Source organism: Bos grunniens, chromosome 5 (genome assembly GCF_055505025.1).
Source record: "Bos grunniens cultivar Pamir isolate PY7600 chromosome 5, Bosgru_T2T1.0, whole genome shotgun sequence".
Lineage (NCBI taxonomy): Eukaryota > Metazoa > Chordata > Mammalia > Artiodactyla > Bovidae > Bos > Bos grunniens.
The window spans coordinates 38,894,841-38,910,379 of NC_141169.1; the positions used below are offsets into that span (position 1 = coordinate 38,894,841).

Genomic DNA, 15,539 nt, shown 5'->3' on the forward strand with positions numbered 1-15,539 from the left:
GTCCTGGAGTCAGCATTGGAACCTAGTTCTGAATGACCACTAAACTTCCACTTCTTTCAAGAACACCAAGTTTAAAAGTTGAAAGATATGGGTAAAACACTGACTCTGCCCCTTCCAGCTATATGACCTTAGGCAAGCCCTTAATTGTAAAGTGAGAGAAAAATACTCATTGGCTTACAACATGTGAAAGTGTTGTTTGTGAATCTAAAAACACTAGAATGGGCCTTCTAATGTGGTTCAGATAGTGAAATAAATGAAAAACAGTGCTTCTCTGAATCCTATATTTAATATATTAAACCTGGAATGTACTTTAAGCTACATCTGATGTTACACTTGATTCTACTCTACAGAAGTAACGGAATACAAAGTTTTTAAAATGTGAAGTTCCTACAAGGTGGGGACCAATTCCACGCCCCTACCCACACTTGCAGGGCATCACCCCTTCACTCAACATTCGCACCTCAGGATGGGGGCAAGCCCTGTAGGCTTTGTAGAGGTCAAGCTGCCCCAGGGAATGAGATGTTGAAAAAAACGGTGCCTCTTCTTGGCCCCTGGGGTGTTGGAAAGGAAAGGTGACTTTCATACATGACTCCCCTCTCTTAGTTGAGGAAGCCCTGCAGTGTTGAGGAGCCACACCCCATCCCTACCCTCTGTGGTGGTGGAAGGCCACCCTGGTTGAGCCCACATCACAGCTAAGGTTCAGTCCTGGCCAGTAAAGGAAAGGGAAATTGAACACTTGACCACAAAACATGCCTTGGCCTGCTGAGCTGTGGTTCAGCTGGACTGTCGCCTCTCTCCCCCTGACCCCGACCCCAGCCCTCCACACTCTCTCACATATACAAACGTTCCCACATAGCCCCATCCTCTGGGGGCTGACCCGGGTCTGGCCTCAGAAGCCTCAGGCAAGCAGAGGGTGTGGTCATGCCAGGCACTGGCGCCGGGTCTGCTTGAGGGCACTGAAGCCATTTGGCCAGTGTGTCTTCCTGAGAGCTTGGTCATGAAGGGTGGCCTCTTCCCATCAGACGGATGCAGGGACAGCACACTGTTTCTGGCTGCTGGATCCTCACCTTTTCAGTGAACCCTCGCTGCCCTCAAGGACAACAGCAGGGATTCAGCCAGAAAGCCTGAGAGGGGGCACCAGCAGGAGCCCAGGAACAGAGTCCTGGGCCAGGAGCAGGCTTCCCAGAGAGTGTAGCCCTGAAGGTCACATGCTAGCTGGCCAGGATCACTCTGTCCTTTCCTCCTCCCCGCCTCACACCTGTTCTAACCAGAAAAAAATGACCATACAGGAGCAGCCTAGGCAGTGGAAAAAGGCCTCAGGTGTCCTCTTCTAGCAAGTGTCTATAAGCGTGGTTATTTTCTATTTTGTACTGTGTTAAGTCACTCATGTCCAACTCTTCACGACCCCATGGACTGTAGCCCGCCAGGCTCCTCTGTCCATGGAATTCTCCAGGCAAGAATACTGGAGTGGCCATGCTCTCCTCGAGGGGATCTTCCTGACCTAGGGATCGAACCCAGGTCTCCCACACTGTAGGTACTTTACCAGCTGAGCTACCAGGGCAGGCCACTGTATTACTGTGTGGTAATGGATGGAAACGAACGCTTTGGTGGTGAGCACACTGTGGAGTACACGGAAGCAGGGACAGAAGGTTGCACACACGAAACATATGTTATACATCAGTTATCTCTAAAAAGATAATTTAAAAAACATCCCCCCCCCAAAAGTTAAAACTTCAGTGACAATGGTCTAACGTTAGAACACTCATTCATCTATGGGGGGCAGAGCTCAAAAAACAACATGCTAGAAAAAGCAGGGTGTCCCTACTGCTATACAAATGTGCATGCAGCCTTAGCAATATGTCACCAACTGACATTTTAAATACAACTTGAAGTAAACTCAGTCCCCATTACTCCACGATTATTATATTGTATTATATTATTATATTATTATTACTGTAGGATGGAAACACAGAACTGGTACAGCCTTCTGAAGGCAAACTTCAGCAAAGCCAATCCTCAAATATCATTTCTATTAGTTTGAGCAAAAGGTGACTGCTAACCCAAAACCAGTAATGTGGCTTAAATAATAGACATTAACTCCTTTTTTACATGACAGTCCAGTACTCCATGTGGTCACCCAGGGATCCAGGCATCTCCTGTCTGTGGCTCTGCAACAAATTAAGGCTGGGCTGCTAAACCTGTTACTTTAGGGAGGGGTAAGAGAGAACATGAAGGAGTTACATCCACTGTCCTAACGGTCCCAGCCCAGGAGAGAAGTCACTTGATTACACCTGTGACAAGAGGGACACAGAAAACATAGTCCTAATTAGGCAGTCATCTGAGTGAATTTCAATTCCATTACCATGGGAAAAGGGAAGAACAGATTCTGCTAACTATAGTTACCAGCCGCTCTTGCCCCACCCTTTTTCTTTCTGAATTGGGTGACATCAGTGCTCTCGAGAGAACTGGCAGGAAGGAAATGCTAACCCACAAACCTTAGTCTGACAAGAAGAGTGGCCGTTACTCACTGGAGTTCCAGGTGCCAGCCTGAGCAATGTGACAGATGTAATGCTGCGTGGGTGGCTGGCTGAATATTGCCTACCATGAATACTTCAGGAATGACCAGATCACCATCTTCAAAGTTGTTGCCAAAAAACTGTCAGAGCTTTCCTTTGACTTTAGGATCCCTTTAGAAGGTGTGAAGTGAAGCTGAAAGTACTACAGAATATTTAGGCACTATAGCATGAGTCCCTTCTTCAGGGGATCTGGCCTGCCCTTGAGGGGATGAGGTTATGGGTCTATGAACTGGCTCATGGCTGGCAAGCGGCGGAGGGGCTATGAGAAATCAATGGTTATGGCAAGAATAAATATTGATACAAAGGTAATTATTTAAAAATCTTAAGTAGGAAAGAAAAGATTCAAAGCACTTCATATTCCTGCTCTCAATCTACCATTTCTTACATTCATCCCCTATCGTCTTCCCCAACCTGAACTTCCAATACTTTCCCTTCTCTCCCTGAATAAGACCCAGAGATCAAATGTCACTTGCTTTGTAAAGCATAGAAAGTAGGAGGACCTACAACTTCCCAAGCTATGCTAGGAACCAGGGTCACAAAGACAACACGTTTCCTGTACTCCAGAGGTTACTCTAAGGCTGTCGGATTTTATCCTGTAATTCTCTGAAACTCAAGATTCATAATTACACAATTATTGAGCACTACTGTATGCTCAATGGGGTTCCCAGGTGGCACAGTGGTAAAGAACCCACTTGCCAAAGCAGGAGATGGAAGAGACACAGATTTGATCCCTATGAGAAACCTATGGACAGAGGGGTCTGATTGATGGGTTCCAGTCCTTAGGGCTGCACAGAGTTGGACATGATTGAAGCGACTTAGCACACAGGCATGTGACTCAGTGCTCAATCTTACCTCACTTAACTGCTTTCTCAGACACGGAGATTCCCAAGTCACCAAAGTTAATATTATAGCTCCTCAACCCTCAAACATCCTCCATCCTGATGAGTAGTGTTGAGTAGGTGAACTGAACACTCAGAAGCAATCTTGCAGTAGAGAGCAATAAAAATCTACATTTAAGCAAAACACTTTACGCCAGTTTTTTTTTTTTTTTTAAAGAAACGATCTAATTATTTAAAACTGGTTGCTTTATTTTGTACTTTTAAAGTTCACAAAAGCTTCACAATATCTGCTTTCCCCCTGTTGATCATCAAGGCTTTATGGTAAGACAAAACTTTATCACATCAATTGGGCATACTCAAAAACAATGGATAATTTACAAACAAATTTCTTTAATCAAGAACATTTTGCAACATACATACCCTGGCATGTATCTGAATTCATCTATCCTAAAATAAAACTTTAAAAAGCTTTAAAAATAAAACAGATTTAACACTGACAAGCGCACCAGAATAATGCTGATGGCAAGTTATAAACAGCTGTGAAATGTTGAATGTAATTTGGGGAGAGGGGAAAAGAAAGTATCCACTGAACCTATATTTAAATGCATCTGTGAGTAAAATTTCTCTAGTTTAGTGAAGTTCAACAAAGTAAACAACTCCTTTGTCTCAAGGTAGTTGAGTCTCAAGTTTTATTTTTAAACTTGTGACATCTTGACTTGAGGAAATGAATCCCGGAATTAGAATATTTAAGAAGAAAAAATGGGTGTTAGAAACAAATCAGTACTTTCTTAATCTTTCTAATGTAGGTAACAGATAAAACTACTTTTCACATTAGGGAAGAATACCAAAGATGATACATAGGGTTTAGTTTTGACTTATGTACAATATCTAAATTCAAGGTGATCTCATATAGGAAACTTAATAAATTGTTGCCTTCAACTAGTTTTTTAACTTGTGAAATGGCATAATGCATATTTTGAGGCACACAGTACAGGATCCACTAAAATTATTTATACCGCTATTTCTACTTTTAATAGAATTTTTATCTACTTTGGTATAGGTCTTTAGATATAGTCAATAGAGGCCACTAAAAATAATGCCAAAATTCAACTGAGGAGAGAGTGGAATGGAAAAAGAATGGAAGGATAATGAAATTGGGTAGTAATAACAAATATTTTTAAAAGTTTCCAAACACATGCCACGAAATTACATATTTGGCTAAACGCCACCGGGCAGCTGGAAGTGATCAGGAAATGAGCGGAATCCCCTAATTGTCCCAGTTAGATTCTTAACTAACCCGTGATGTGGATGGCTCGCTCATGGATTGTTTACACAGGCTGCTTGGTGAAGGGTAGATGTGCTAGGCTTACAGCCTACTCTTTGTTTCATTCAAAAACACTTGTAGAGGGCTATGAACCCCTAGAAGGGACAGCAGAACAAGAGTCTGTTGGATTACAAACAGAGATTAACAAAGGCATAATATGTTTAATTATGGATATGTTACCAATCACTTTCTTTCTTGAGATGGGGAATATGCGCCTACAGATAAAATGAACTCCACTACTTCCCCCATATTCTAAATTTTTCTCTTTTGGTTAGAAATTTTTAAAGAAATCCAATTTTAAAATAGGCCTCATCTTTCATCTCCAATTTCCCAGTCTGTTAGTCTTTTGTGTGATAATATTTAAGACTCACACATCAGTGAGACTAGTCAGGCGTTTCAGGATTATTTTAACAGAAGACATTGAGTTCATTTACTTGGAAAACAGGATTTTATTATGAGGTGTCTTTTAGAGATTTAAATGCTCTATTTTATCACAATGAGAATTATCCTCAAAGCAAATATTTCCCAAGATACCAAAGTATTCAGTTTATTTGAATATACTTAAACATACTGAAAGTTACAAAGCCTAAGGTAAGCAAGCAACAAGTCAATAAAACACAACTCAGAACTGTAACATTTTCACATGGTATCACTGACTATGAAATGCAAAAAGTCTACAAATGTTTAAGTGGAATGTACTCTAACCTATAAATTACACTAGTGTGACCAAACAGATGATCACGCAGCAGTGGAAGACTGCAGGACGCGTCCTCTAAGTACAGAAATCTTGGACTGCGTTTTCAAGAAAGCTTGAAAAATTAACTGACCCATTGTTTTAGGACAGGGAAAAAAAGATAAGTATGGATTAGAAGGCTCTACATGTAGATAAAAAAGATTCTAATTAAAATATCTTAAACAGACTATTTTAGATGTTTGATATTGGAAATATGGTCAACTATCATAAAGTATTTCTCTTCACAAAAATTCCATATATTAAGGATTTACACAATCCAGGGGGAAAAAAATCTAGAAATTTTTTTTTTTGCCTGAGAAAGCAATCTAAAACGGCTCTCCAAAATCTTGACTAGAGGTGTCATACTCCGCAATAAAATGCTTGAGTTCTTCAACGCACCGCTCACCGATTTCATGTAAATTCTGTCTCAATGCAAACTGTATAGACTTTTCTAATGAAGGATCTTTTTCAATCAGCATTTTCACAACCATTCCAAAAGTTTCACAGTCTTGTCGGTAAACCTAGAAAGATAAATACACTGTGGTTACTAAGAATAATTAGCCAAACACTGAGCTGATTCAGTAGACAGAATTATGATACTGAAATCTAAAAGGGAGACACAAAACCTCTCACTCTGAGTAAACACTACTGCCCAAGGCCATTTAAACCACTCTCTCTCGAGATTTGCTGGCAAGTTGAATGAGCAGAAAAGCACTGACAGACCACATCACTGACTACAGAAGTCAGGCATAGCATTTGTCAAGCATAATGCAGTCTACCAATAGGACATAAGACTAGAAATGAGGACTAAGAACAAATACCAGCTAGGTAAGACATGCTGATAGCTTTATTCATTTACTTGTTTGGAAGAAATAAGATTACAAGCCCCTAACTTCCGATTATTTGTTTGAATCATGACCGGGTGATAGATTCAAAATTCTGTTTAGTATACAACAAACAACTATAAGAAGGCTGAAAGTATTTATCTGAAAAAAGCTTTTCAAGTTATAAATATTTGATATTTAAAATCACCAAGGCAGAGTTCAGATCAAAACAGTATGTTATACACACACATGTTCATACATACACATGTGTACACACAGATGTATATATAGTATATGCATGTATACATGTCTATATATTTTCTACTTTAATGTATATATTTTAATATTTTATTTCAATGTGTATATATAATTTGTACCAATGGCAATCAAATATTATTTCCTGTCTAAAAACTGCTAATGTTTTTCCACATTAAACCTTAGTTTGCAGTCACAAAATGCATTTTAGATTTCTATGCTATTTTTCATACTCTGTAAATTCATATATTTAAAGAAAAATTAGTTAAGTCTCCATGAAAATTAAATACAAATTATCTGATTTAAAAGTACTGTTTTAATTTTAATTTTTCCAAATTTAACAAAAACAATCAACATGTTCATTCTCTGAAAAAGAATTTTATTCACTTTTTAAAACTGTAGAAGTGATCTGAGACATTGCTTCATTCATGACAGTTCTCATTCCTCAAATGATCACTGCAAGTAACGGTGATTGCTGCTGTATTTTTTAATGTCTGCAATATTTTTTTAATCCCTTAAAATAGCTATTTAAAGAAGAATATTTGTTTCTGCCTCTCAGTACTAGGTTGCCAAATTATACTAAATTCACTTCCGTGCTCTTGAAAATAATTCATAAGCCCCAAAGAATAAGTTCTTCAAATGACCCAGAAATTAAAATATATAAAATCCTCAGTTTGCCTTCTCCATCTCAATACTAAAACACACACACATTTTTTCTGAATAGTGAACGAAATTTACCCCTAATAGGCATTAAATTTAATTCGAATATTTAAACCAAATGTTTATTCCAGTTTATCTCAAGGTTTACATGACCCAGAATTAATATTACTGACTACTCTAATAAACCAACTTAGGAAACAGTATACCGCATAATATTACATAGGATGTCAAGGCAATGGAGCACAGTAACTGGTCTAACAAACACAGAGGATCTAACCTAAGTCAAGCCAATGCAGTCCCCATGGGGGAAGTCAGAACCATGATGTGTTTTACAGTCTTAGTGGAGGTAAATTCCTTACCAAACCAGTCAACCCATATAATAACAGCATTCTAACATCAACCATTGGCCTCAGCAGACCACTTTGTGGGTGGCCTAAATTTTATAGGCGTCTTTATAGCAGATGTACTAGATGAGGATAAGGTTACACTGTGAATTAACCTGCAAATTCTTTAATGTAAATCTGCTGTTTTACCTATAACTGTAACTTTTCATTTAGCATATTTACAGAACATAAATGTAGTACAGATTTGCATATCAAAAGTAAAACCGTATTTAAAATGTGTTCATGCATTTATTTAAACTGCAAACTATTCTCACTCTGGAGACAATAAAAGCATTTAAAGGCTGTGTTTTATTTTTTGATTGTAAATCCTTTTTGAATTATTCATTGAAAAGACAAATTTTTGTACATTAGCTGACAAGAACAATCAGAACTTCCCAAAGCAATGTAATTCTGTACCACAGGGTAAATTTTCTAAAAAGACTGCTTAAAATGCACTGGTTGGGCATTAGACAGGAAATCATTAGTTTTTTGTTAAAGGAAGGACCTCACCCTCCAAAGTTTTATAAATAAAATTCACAACGGTCAGAAACATATTTCCGAAATCTGTTCCACAGTAAACTCAATCCCAAACAGGAAGGGTGTAGTTATCTGTGGAAGAGTTTGTTTGCTTGTGGTCCCAAGCTGGAAATGTATTAATAATCTTCAGACTTGGTATCTACAGGCCACACAGGAAGATTTTTTGTTGTTGCTTTTTCTCTTGATTGGACCTCATCAAAATGGAAACAGGTTCAAGTTTGGGTGGGGCTCACATACACCGCACAGAAATGTAGTTAAATTTGCCAGCATAATGGAAACACTATCTAAATGTGGTTTCACACAGTATCTGACTATAGTTGTGTTAATAGCTGAAGGCTCATAAAGTGCTTCCAGGAATAAAAGGACATGATAAACTACCAAAACTTTTTACTATTAATTATGCTGTCCAGTGACTGAAGCAAGACTATTTGGCATAACAAACTCTGATATAAAACTTCTCTAAAATGTACAGCATTCTAGTCCTTACCTCTGTTCCCACAAAAAGAGAAACCAAAACTTAAGGCAAAATGAGTTGTTCGAATTTTCATCTCAGACAAACATCTTTAGGATATATATTACAGTTCCATAATAGTAGTTTGGTGGAATCATAGCAATTACACAGCCATTAGCCACAGGAAACTACTTGAATTTAGGTAAATATGTGTATACTTATCTTAGCACTTAATTTATAATATATATTAATATTAGGAGGTAAATGAATAAACTGCAAAAGTCAGACACACACACAGCCTTAAAAGACCGAGGAATCAAAAACAATTCTTTTCTCTGTTGCTGATACCTCAAGATTCCACGTAATTTCCTTGATCTGAATTCATTGGGTTTAAAAGGATGTGTCCTGTTTCAGGAGAGACACATCATAATGGTAAAGGTAAACACAGACTAGTAAAATACACCATAGAGGAGCTACTAGATGTGGAAGGTGACAGGGAAGCCAGAAAGAGCACAGAAGTGGCTCCAAGAGCAGGTATATCAAGTTCAAATCCAGACTCTACTACCGTGGTGAACTGAAGAACATCCTCCAACCCCACAGCCAAGATGTTCACATCCTAATTCCTGGAACCACGGATATGTTACCTCACATGGTACAGGAGACCTTGCAGGTGTGTTTATATTAAGGATTTTGAGAAGGAGAGATTATCCTGGATTATCCAGGTAAATAAAATGCAATCACATACGTTCTTAAAAACAAAATGCAGAAAAAGAGGAAATGTGATCACAGAAACAGAAGTTGAGTGATGGCTTTTAAAGATAGTCGTAGGGTACAAGGAGGGAGCTACCCTACCAGCCAAAGAGTACAGGTAGCCTCCAGAAACTGGAAAAGGCCAAGAAAGAGATTCTCCCTTGGAGTGTCCACAGTAAGTTCAGCCCTTGCAGAAATCTTAATGTGAATCTGATTGTACAGATTGTACAATTTGTACACAAATTGAATGTGTACAATGTGAAACTTGTACACATTCTTCTTAAGCTCACATGGAGCATGCATCAAGACAGACCACATTTCAGGCCATAAAACATGCCTTAGCAAATTTAAAAGAAGTATGCTCTCAGCCCACAGAGGAATTAAGCTAAAATTGCAAAGAAAGATAGCTAGAAAAATCCCCAAATATTTGGAGATTAAACAACGTATGTGCATGCATGTTAAGACGTTTCAGTTGTGTCCAACTCTGCAATCCTATGGACTGTATGTAGCCTGTCAGGCTCCTCTGTCCAAGGGATTCTCCAGGCAAGAACACTGGAGTGGGTTGCCATACTCTCCTTCAGGGGATCTTCCCGACCCAGGGATTGAACTCGCATCACTTACATCTCCTGCGTTGGCAAGCAGGTTCTTTACCACTAGCGCTATCTGGGAAGCTCCATTAAACAACATACTGCTATTGATAAATAACACCCAAATCAAAGAAGTTGTCTCAACAGAAATTTAAAAATATGTTCAAAATATAACATCAAAATTTGTGAGATGTATCAAAAACAGTGCTCAGAGAAAATTTATAGCATTAAATGAATGTTAGCAAAGAAGATATAGAATAAATAATGTAATAAGCTAGGATACTAGAAAAAGAAGAGCAAATTAAATGCAGAGTACGAGAAATAATAAAAATTATAGCAGAGATCAATGAAATTAAGAAAAGAAAATTAGAAAATCAACAAAACCAAAAACTGGTTCTTTGAAAAGATTAATAGAATTGATAAACTTCTAGGCAGGCTAATTAAGAAAAAAAGAGCAAAGACACAAATTATTAATATCAAATTGAAATGGGGTCACCACTATTCACCTTTCAAGCATTTATAATAAAGGAATATTATGATAACTCTATGCCCACTAATTTGATAAATCAGATGAAATGAACCAATTTCTCGAAAAATAGTCTAGCAAAACTCAAACAAGAAAAAATACATAATCTAAATAGGCTTTTACTATGAAAGAAATTCAATTAACGATTAATAACTTCCAAAACAGAAAGCACTAAGCCCAACTGGTTTTGCTGATAAATTCAGTTCAGTTCAGTTCAGTCCCTCAGTCATGTCCGACTCTTTGTGACACCATGAATCGAAGCACGCCAGGCCTCCCTGTCCATCACCAACTCCCGGAGTTCACTCAGACTCACGTCCATCAAGTCAGTGGTGCCATCCAGCCGTCTCATCCTCTGTCGTCCCCTTCTCCTCCTGCCTCCAATCCCTCCCAGTATCAGAGTCTTTTCCAATGAGTCAACTCTTCGCATGAGGTGGCCAAAGTACTGGAGTTTCAGCTTTAGCATCATTCCTTCCAAAGAAATCTCAGGGCTGATCTCTTTCAGAATGGACTGGTTAGATCTCCTTGCAATCCAAGGGACTATCAAGAGTCTTCTCCAACAGCACAGTTCAAAGGCATCAATTCTTTGGCGCTCAGCTTTCTTCACAGTCCAACTCTCACATCCATACATGACCACAGGAAAAACCATAGCCTTGACTAGACGGACCTTTGTTGGCAAAGTAATGTCTCTACTTTTCAATATGCTATCTAAGTTGGTCATAACTTTTCTTCCAAGGAGTAAGTCTTTTAATTTCATGGCTGCAGTCACCATCTGCAGTGATTTTGCAGCTCCCCAAAAAATAAAGTCTGACACTGTTTCCACTGTTTCCCCATCTATTTCCCATGAAGTGATGGGACCAGATGCCATGATCTTCGTTTTCTGAATGTTGAGTTTTAAGCCAACTTTTTCACTCTCCTCTTTCACTTTCATCAAGAGGCTTTTTAGTTCCTCTTCACTTTCTGCCATAAGGGTGGTGTCATATCTGAGGTTATTGATATTTCTCCTGGCAATCTTGATTCCAGCTTGTGCTTCTTCAGCCCAGCATTTCTCATGATGTACTCTGCATATAAGTTAAATAAACAGGGTGACAATATACAGCCTTGATGGACTCCTTTTCCAATTTGGAACCAGTCTGTTGTTCCATGTCCAGTTCTAACTGTTGCTTCCTGACCTGCATACAAATTTCTCAAGAGGCAGGTCAGGTGGTCTGGTATTCCCGTCTCTTTCAGAATTTTCCACAGTTTATTGTGATCCACACAGTCAAAGGCTTTGGCATAGTCAATAAAGCAGAAATAGATGTTTTTCTGGAACTCTCTTGCTTTTTCGATGATCCAGCGGATGTTGGCAATTTGGTCTCTGGTTCCTCTGCCTTTTCTAAAACCAGCTTGAACATCTGGAAGTTCATGGTTGACGTATTGCTGAAGCCTGGCTTGGAGAATTTTGAGCATTACTTTACTAGCGTGTGAGATGAATGCAATTGTGTGGTAGTTTGAGCATTCTTTGGCATTGCCTTTCTTTGGGATTGGAATGAAAACTGACCTTTTCCAGTCCTGTGGCCACTGCTGAGTTTTCCAAATTTGCTGGCATATTGAGTGCAGCACTTTCACAGCATCATCTTTCAGGATTTGAAAGAGCTCAACCAGAATTCCATCACCTCCACTAGCTTTGTTCGTAGTGATGCTTTCTAAGGCCCACTTGACTTCACACTCCAGGATGTCTGGCTCTAGGTGAGTGATCACACCATCATGATTATCTGGGTTGTGAAGATCATACAGTTTTTCTGTGTATTCTTGCACCTCTTCTTAATATCTTCTGCTTCAGTTAGGTCAATACCATTTCTGTCCTTTATTGAGCCCATCTTTGCATGAAATGTCCCCTTGGTATCTCTAATTTTCTTGAAGAGATCTCTAGTCTTTCCCATTCTGTTGTTTTCCTCTATTTCTTTGCATTGATCGCTGAGGAAGGCTTTCTTATCTCTCCTTGCTGTTCTTTGGAACTCTGCATTCAGATGCTTATTACCAAACATTAAAAGAGTGATGCCAATTCTTTATAATCAGTGCTAGTAAACAGAAGCAGAGGGAGCATTTCCTGGTGTTCTGTGAGGTCAGCATACCCTACTACCAAAACCAAAGCCGTTACTAGAAGAAAAGTTACAAACCTGTATCTTTCATAAACATAGATACCAAAAAATTCTCAAACCCAAAATACAATGAAAAGAATTATACGTAACAACTGGGGCTTCCCTCATAGCTCAGTCAGTAAAGAATCATCCTGCAAAGCAGTAGGCCCAGGTATTCAATTCCTGGGTTGGGAAGATACCCTGAAGAAAGAAATGGCAACCCACTCCAGTATTCTTGCCTGGAGAATCCCCTGGGCAGAGGAGCCTGTCAGGCTACAGTCCATGGGGTCACAGGAGTTAGACATGATTTAGCAATTAAATCACCACCACCACCATACATAACAACCAAGTGGGATTTACTCCAGTTATGCAAGGTTGTTTCAACATCTGAAAATCAATTAATACAATCCATATTATGCTAGACAATGAAAAATATGCTAGAAAAGAAAAACCACATGATCATATCAATAGACGCAGAGAAACATTTGAAAAAAATCCAACATTCATTTATAACAAAACTTTCTGTCCAACTAGGGATAAAGAACTTCCTCAACTTGATTTAAAAAAATATCTACAATAACCTTATTGCTAAATCATGGTAAGAAAATATATGTCCCTTCTCCCAAGACAGGAAATGAGGGTATCCCCTTTAAAAACTATTCAACACTGTACCGAACACAGCTAATGCAATAAGACAAGAAAAGGTGTACCAATTATGAACAGAAAAATAAAACTCTCCTTGTTTGCAGGTGACACTGCTGCGTAGAAAATCCCAAACTGATCAAAAAATTAGTGGAACTAATAAGTGATTAGAGCAAAATTGTAGGACATAAGGTTAATACACAAATGTCAATTGCTTCCTATATACTAAAAATGAATGATTGTAATTTGAAATTAAAAACAACACAGCACTGAAAAAAGTTAGTATAAATCTAACAAAACAGATACATGATCTATATGAGAAAAACTATAAAGCACTAATGACATAAATCAAAGAAGATATAAATTTCAGCATATGTCATGTTATTGCACTTTGCTTTACTGTGCTTTGTTTGCAGTGTTTTTTAATAAACTGAATGTTTATGGCAACCTTGCACCAAGCAGGGCTACTGGCTCCTCTTTCCAAGAGCATTTGCTCACTGTGTCACATTTTAGTAATTCATACAATATTTCAAATCCTTCACCAACAAAAAGATTTAGGCTCACCAAAGGCTAGCATTTTTTAGCAATAAAGTATTTTTAATAAGCTAGGCACACTGTTTTTTATAGACATACGGCCACTGCACACTTACTAGACTATAACTTTTATATGCATTGGGAAACCAAAAAATTCATGTGACTTGCTTTATTATGATATCTGCTTTATTACAGCGGTTTGGAACTGAACCTGTGATATCTATGTAAATGTTTGTAAATGGAGATATAGTCTACATTCATGGATAAGAAAACTCACTATTGTTAAGATATCGGTTCTTCCCAACTTGATCTACAAATTCAATAGTCACTACACCAAAATCGCAACAAGTAATCTTGTGGATTATTGACAAACTGCTTCTAAAGTCTATATGGAAAGGCAAAAGACCCAGAATGGTCGACACAGTATTAAAGAAAAACAACAAAGTCACAGAACTGACGCTCAACTTACTATAAAGCCACAGTAATCAAGACTGTACGGTATTATCAAAAGAACAAAGAGATCCGTTGTACAGAATAAAGAGGCCAGAAATAGATTCATACAAATTGCAACTGATCTTTGATAAGGGAGCAAAGGCAATTCAAAAAGAAAGACTAGTCATCTAATGGTGCTGGAGGAACTGACCGTTTATGTGCAAAATCTAGACAGAGATTAACTCACAATGGACTATAGACCTAAATGTAAAATACGGAACTATAATTCTTCTAGAAGATAAACAGAAGAAAAAATCTGGGTGATAACACCAAAAGTATATTCCAAGAAAGAAAAAATGGATTTCATTAAAATTAAAAATATCACTGGGATAGACAATGTTAAAAGAGCAAACAGACAAGTTACACACTGGGAGAAAAATCACTGCAAAGCATATATCCGACAAAATACTGGTATCCAAGATACACAAACAAATTCTTAAAACTCAATAATGAAAACAAGTCCAATTTTAAAAATGTGCAAAAGAGCCAAACCTAACCAAAGAAAACATTTAGATAGCAAATAAGCAAATGAAAAGATGTTCAAACATCGTATGTCATTAAGGGTACTGAAAATTAAAATAATGATGAAAAGAGATACCACTACACACCCATTAGAATTGTTAAAATCCCAAACAATGACAACCCCAATTTCTAGTGAGAATGCAGAGCAGTAGGAACTCTCATTCATTGCTGGTGGGAATGCAAAATGATACAAGCCACTTTGATTGACTACGAGACAATCACACAACTGAAAAACAAGCAAGGGAAAGTTACGACCTCCTGTGCCACAGCTTCAGTACGTACAGACCTAACTATGCTGTTGTAAGGACTGAGGTAATAAGGAGCACTCAGTATAGTGCCTGCTCTACAGGAAGCATTTAATGTATGTTAAAAATAGTGATGCTGATGATGGAAAAAGAAAAAACATTCTAGCTTTGTCTAGAGAAGGGAGTATTAGAAAATGGTATTATAACTTCTTTAATGTTTAACATCCAATTATATTTCTAACATCAATGACTATATTTAAAATTATATCATCAATGCTTTTATTTTGGTTTTAGTTTTATCTCAAGTCATCCTCCACTTTCTACTGACATTAACTATGTACACATTGAAAAAAAATCAATATGAAGACCACATTCACCATCTCAAGAACCAATTCTTTAAACATGAGGAGTTCGTGTTAGGAAAATATGGAGGAGGAAAATGAAACAGCATTTTGGAGAAATTCAATTGGCTTGGCATAGCTTAAAGCATGCTCACTCTCAAAGTAGGCCATGAAAAGCTTTCTTTTAAGGAGCTTAGATCT

General features: G+C 38.0%; 1 protein-coding gene across 50 annotated transcripts in view; it reads right to left on the reverse strand.

Annotated features, from left to right (window-relative positions):
• Positions 1-3,643: 3,643 nt before the first annotated feature.
• PPHLN1 (periphilin 1) overlaps positions 3,644-15,539 on the reverse strand; it is a 175,851-nt gene continuing 163,955 nt past the window's right edge. For 48 of the 50 annotated variants that reach the window (XR_015163752.1, XR_015163755.1, XR_015163758.1 and 45 more), the window contains one exon: positions 5,169-5,993. Coding sequence is in view for 33 of the 50 variants with exons in the window: in XM_086399859.1 (XP_086255985.1) it covers positions 5,799-5,993 (195 nt within the window). In the remaining 17 variants the exon portion in view is untranslated. Of the gene's footprint in view, positions 5,994-15,539 lie in introns of all 50 variants that reach the window. The other 2 variants (XR_015163753.1, XR_015163754.1) reach the window with 2 other exon arrangements.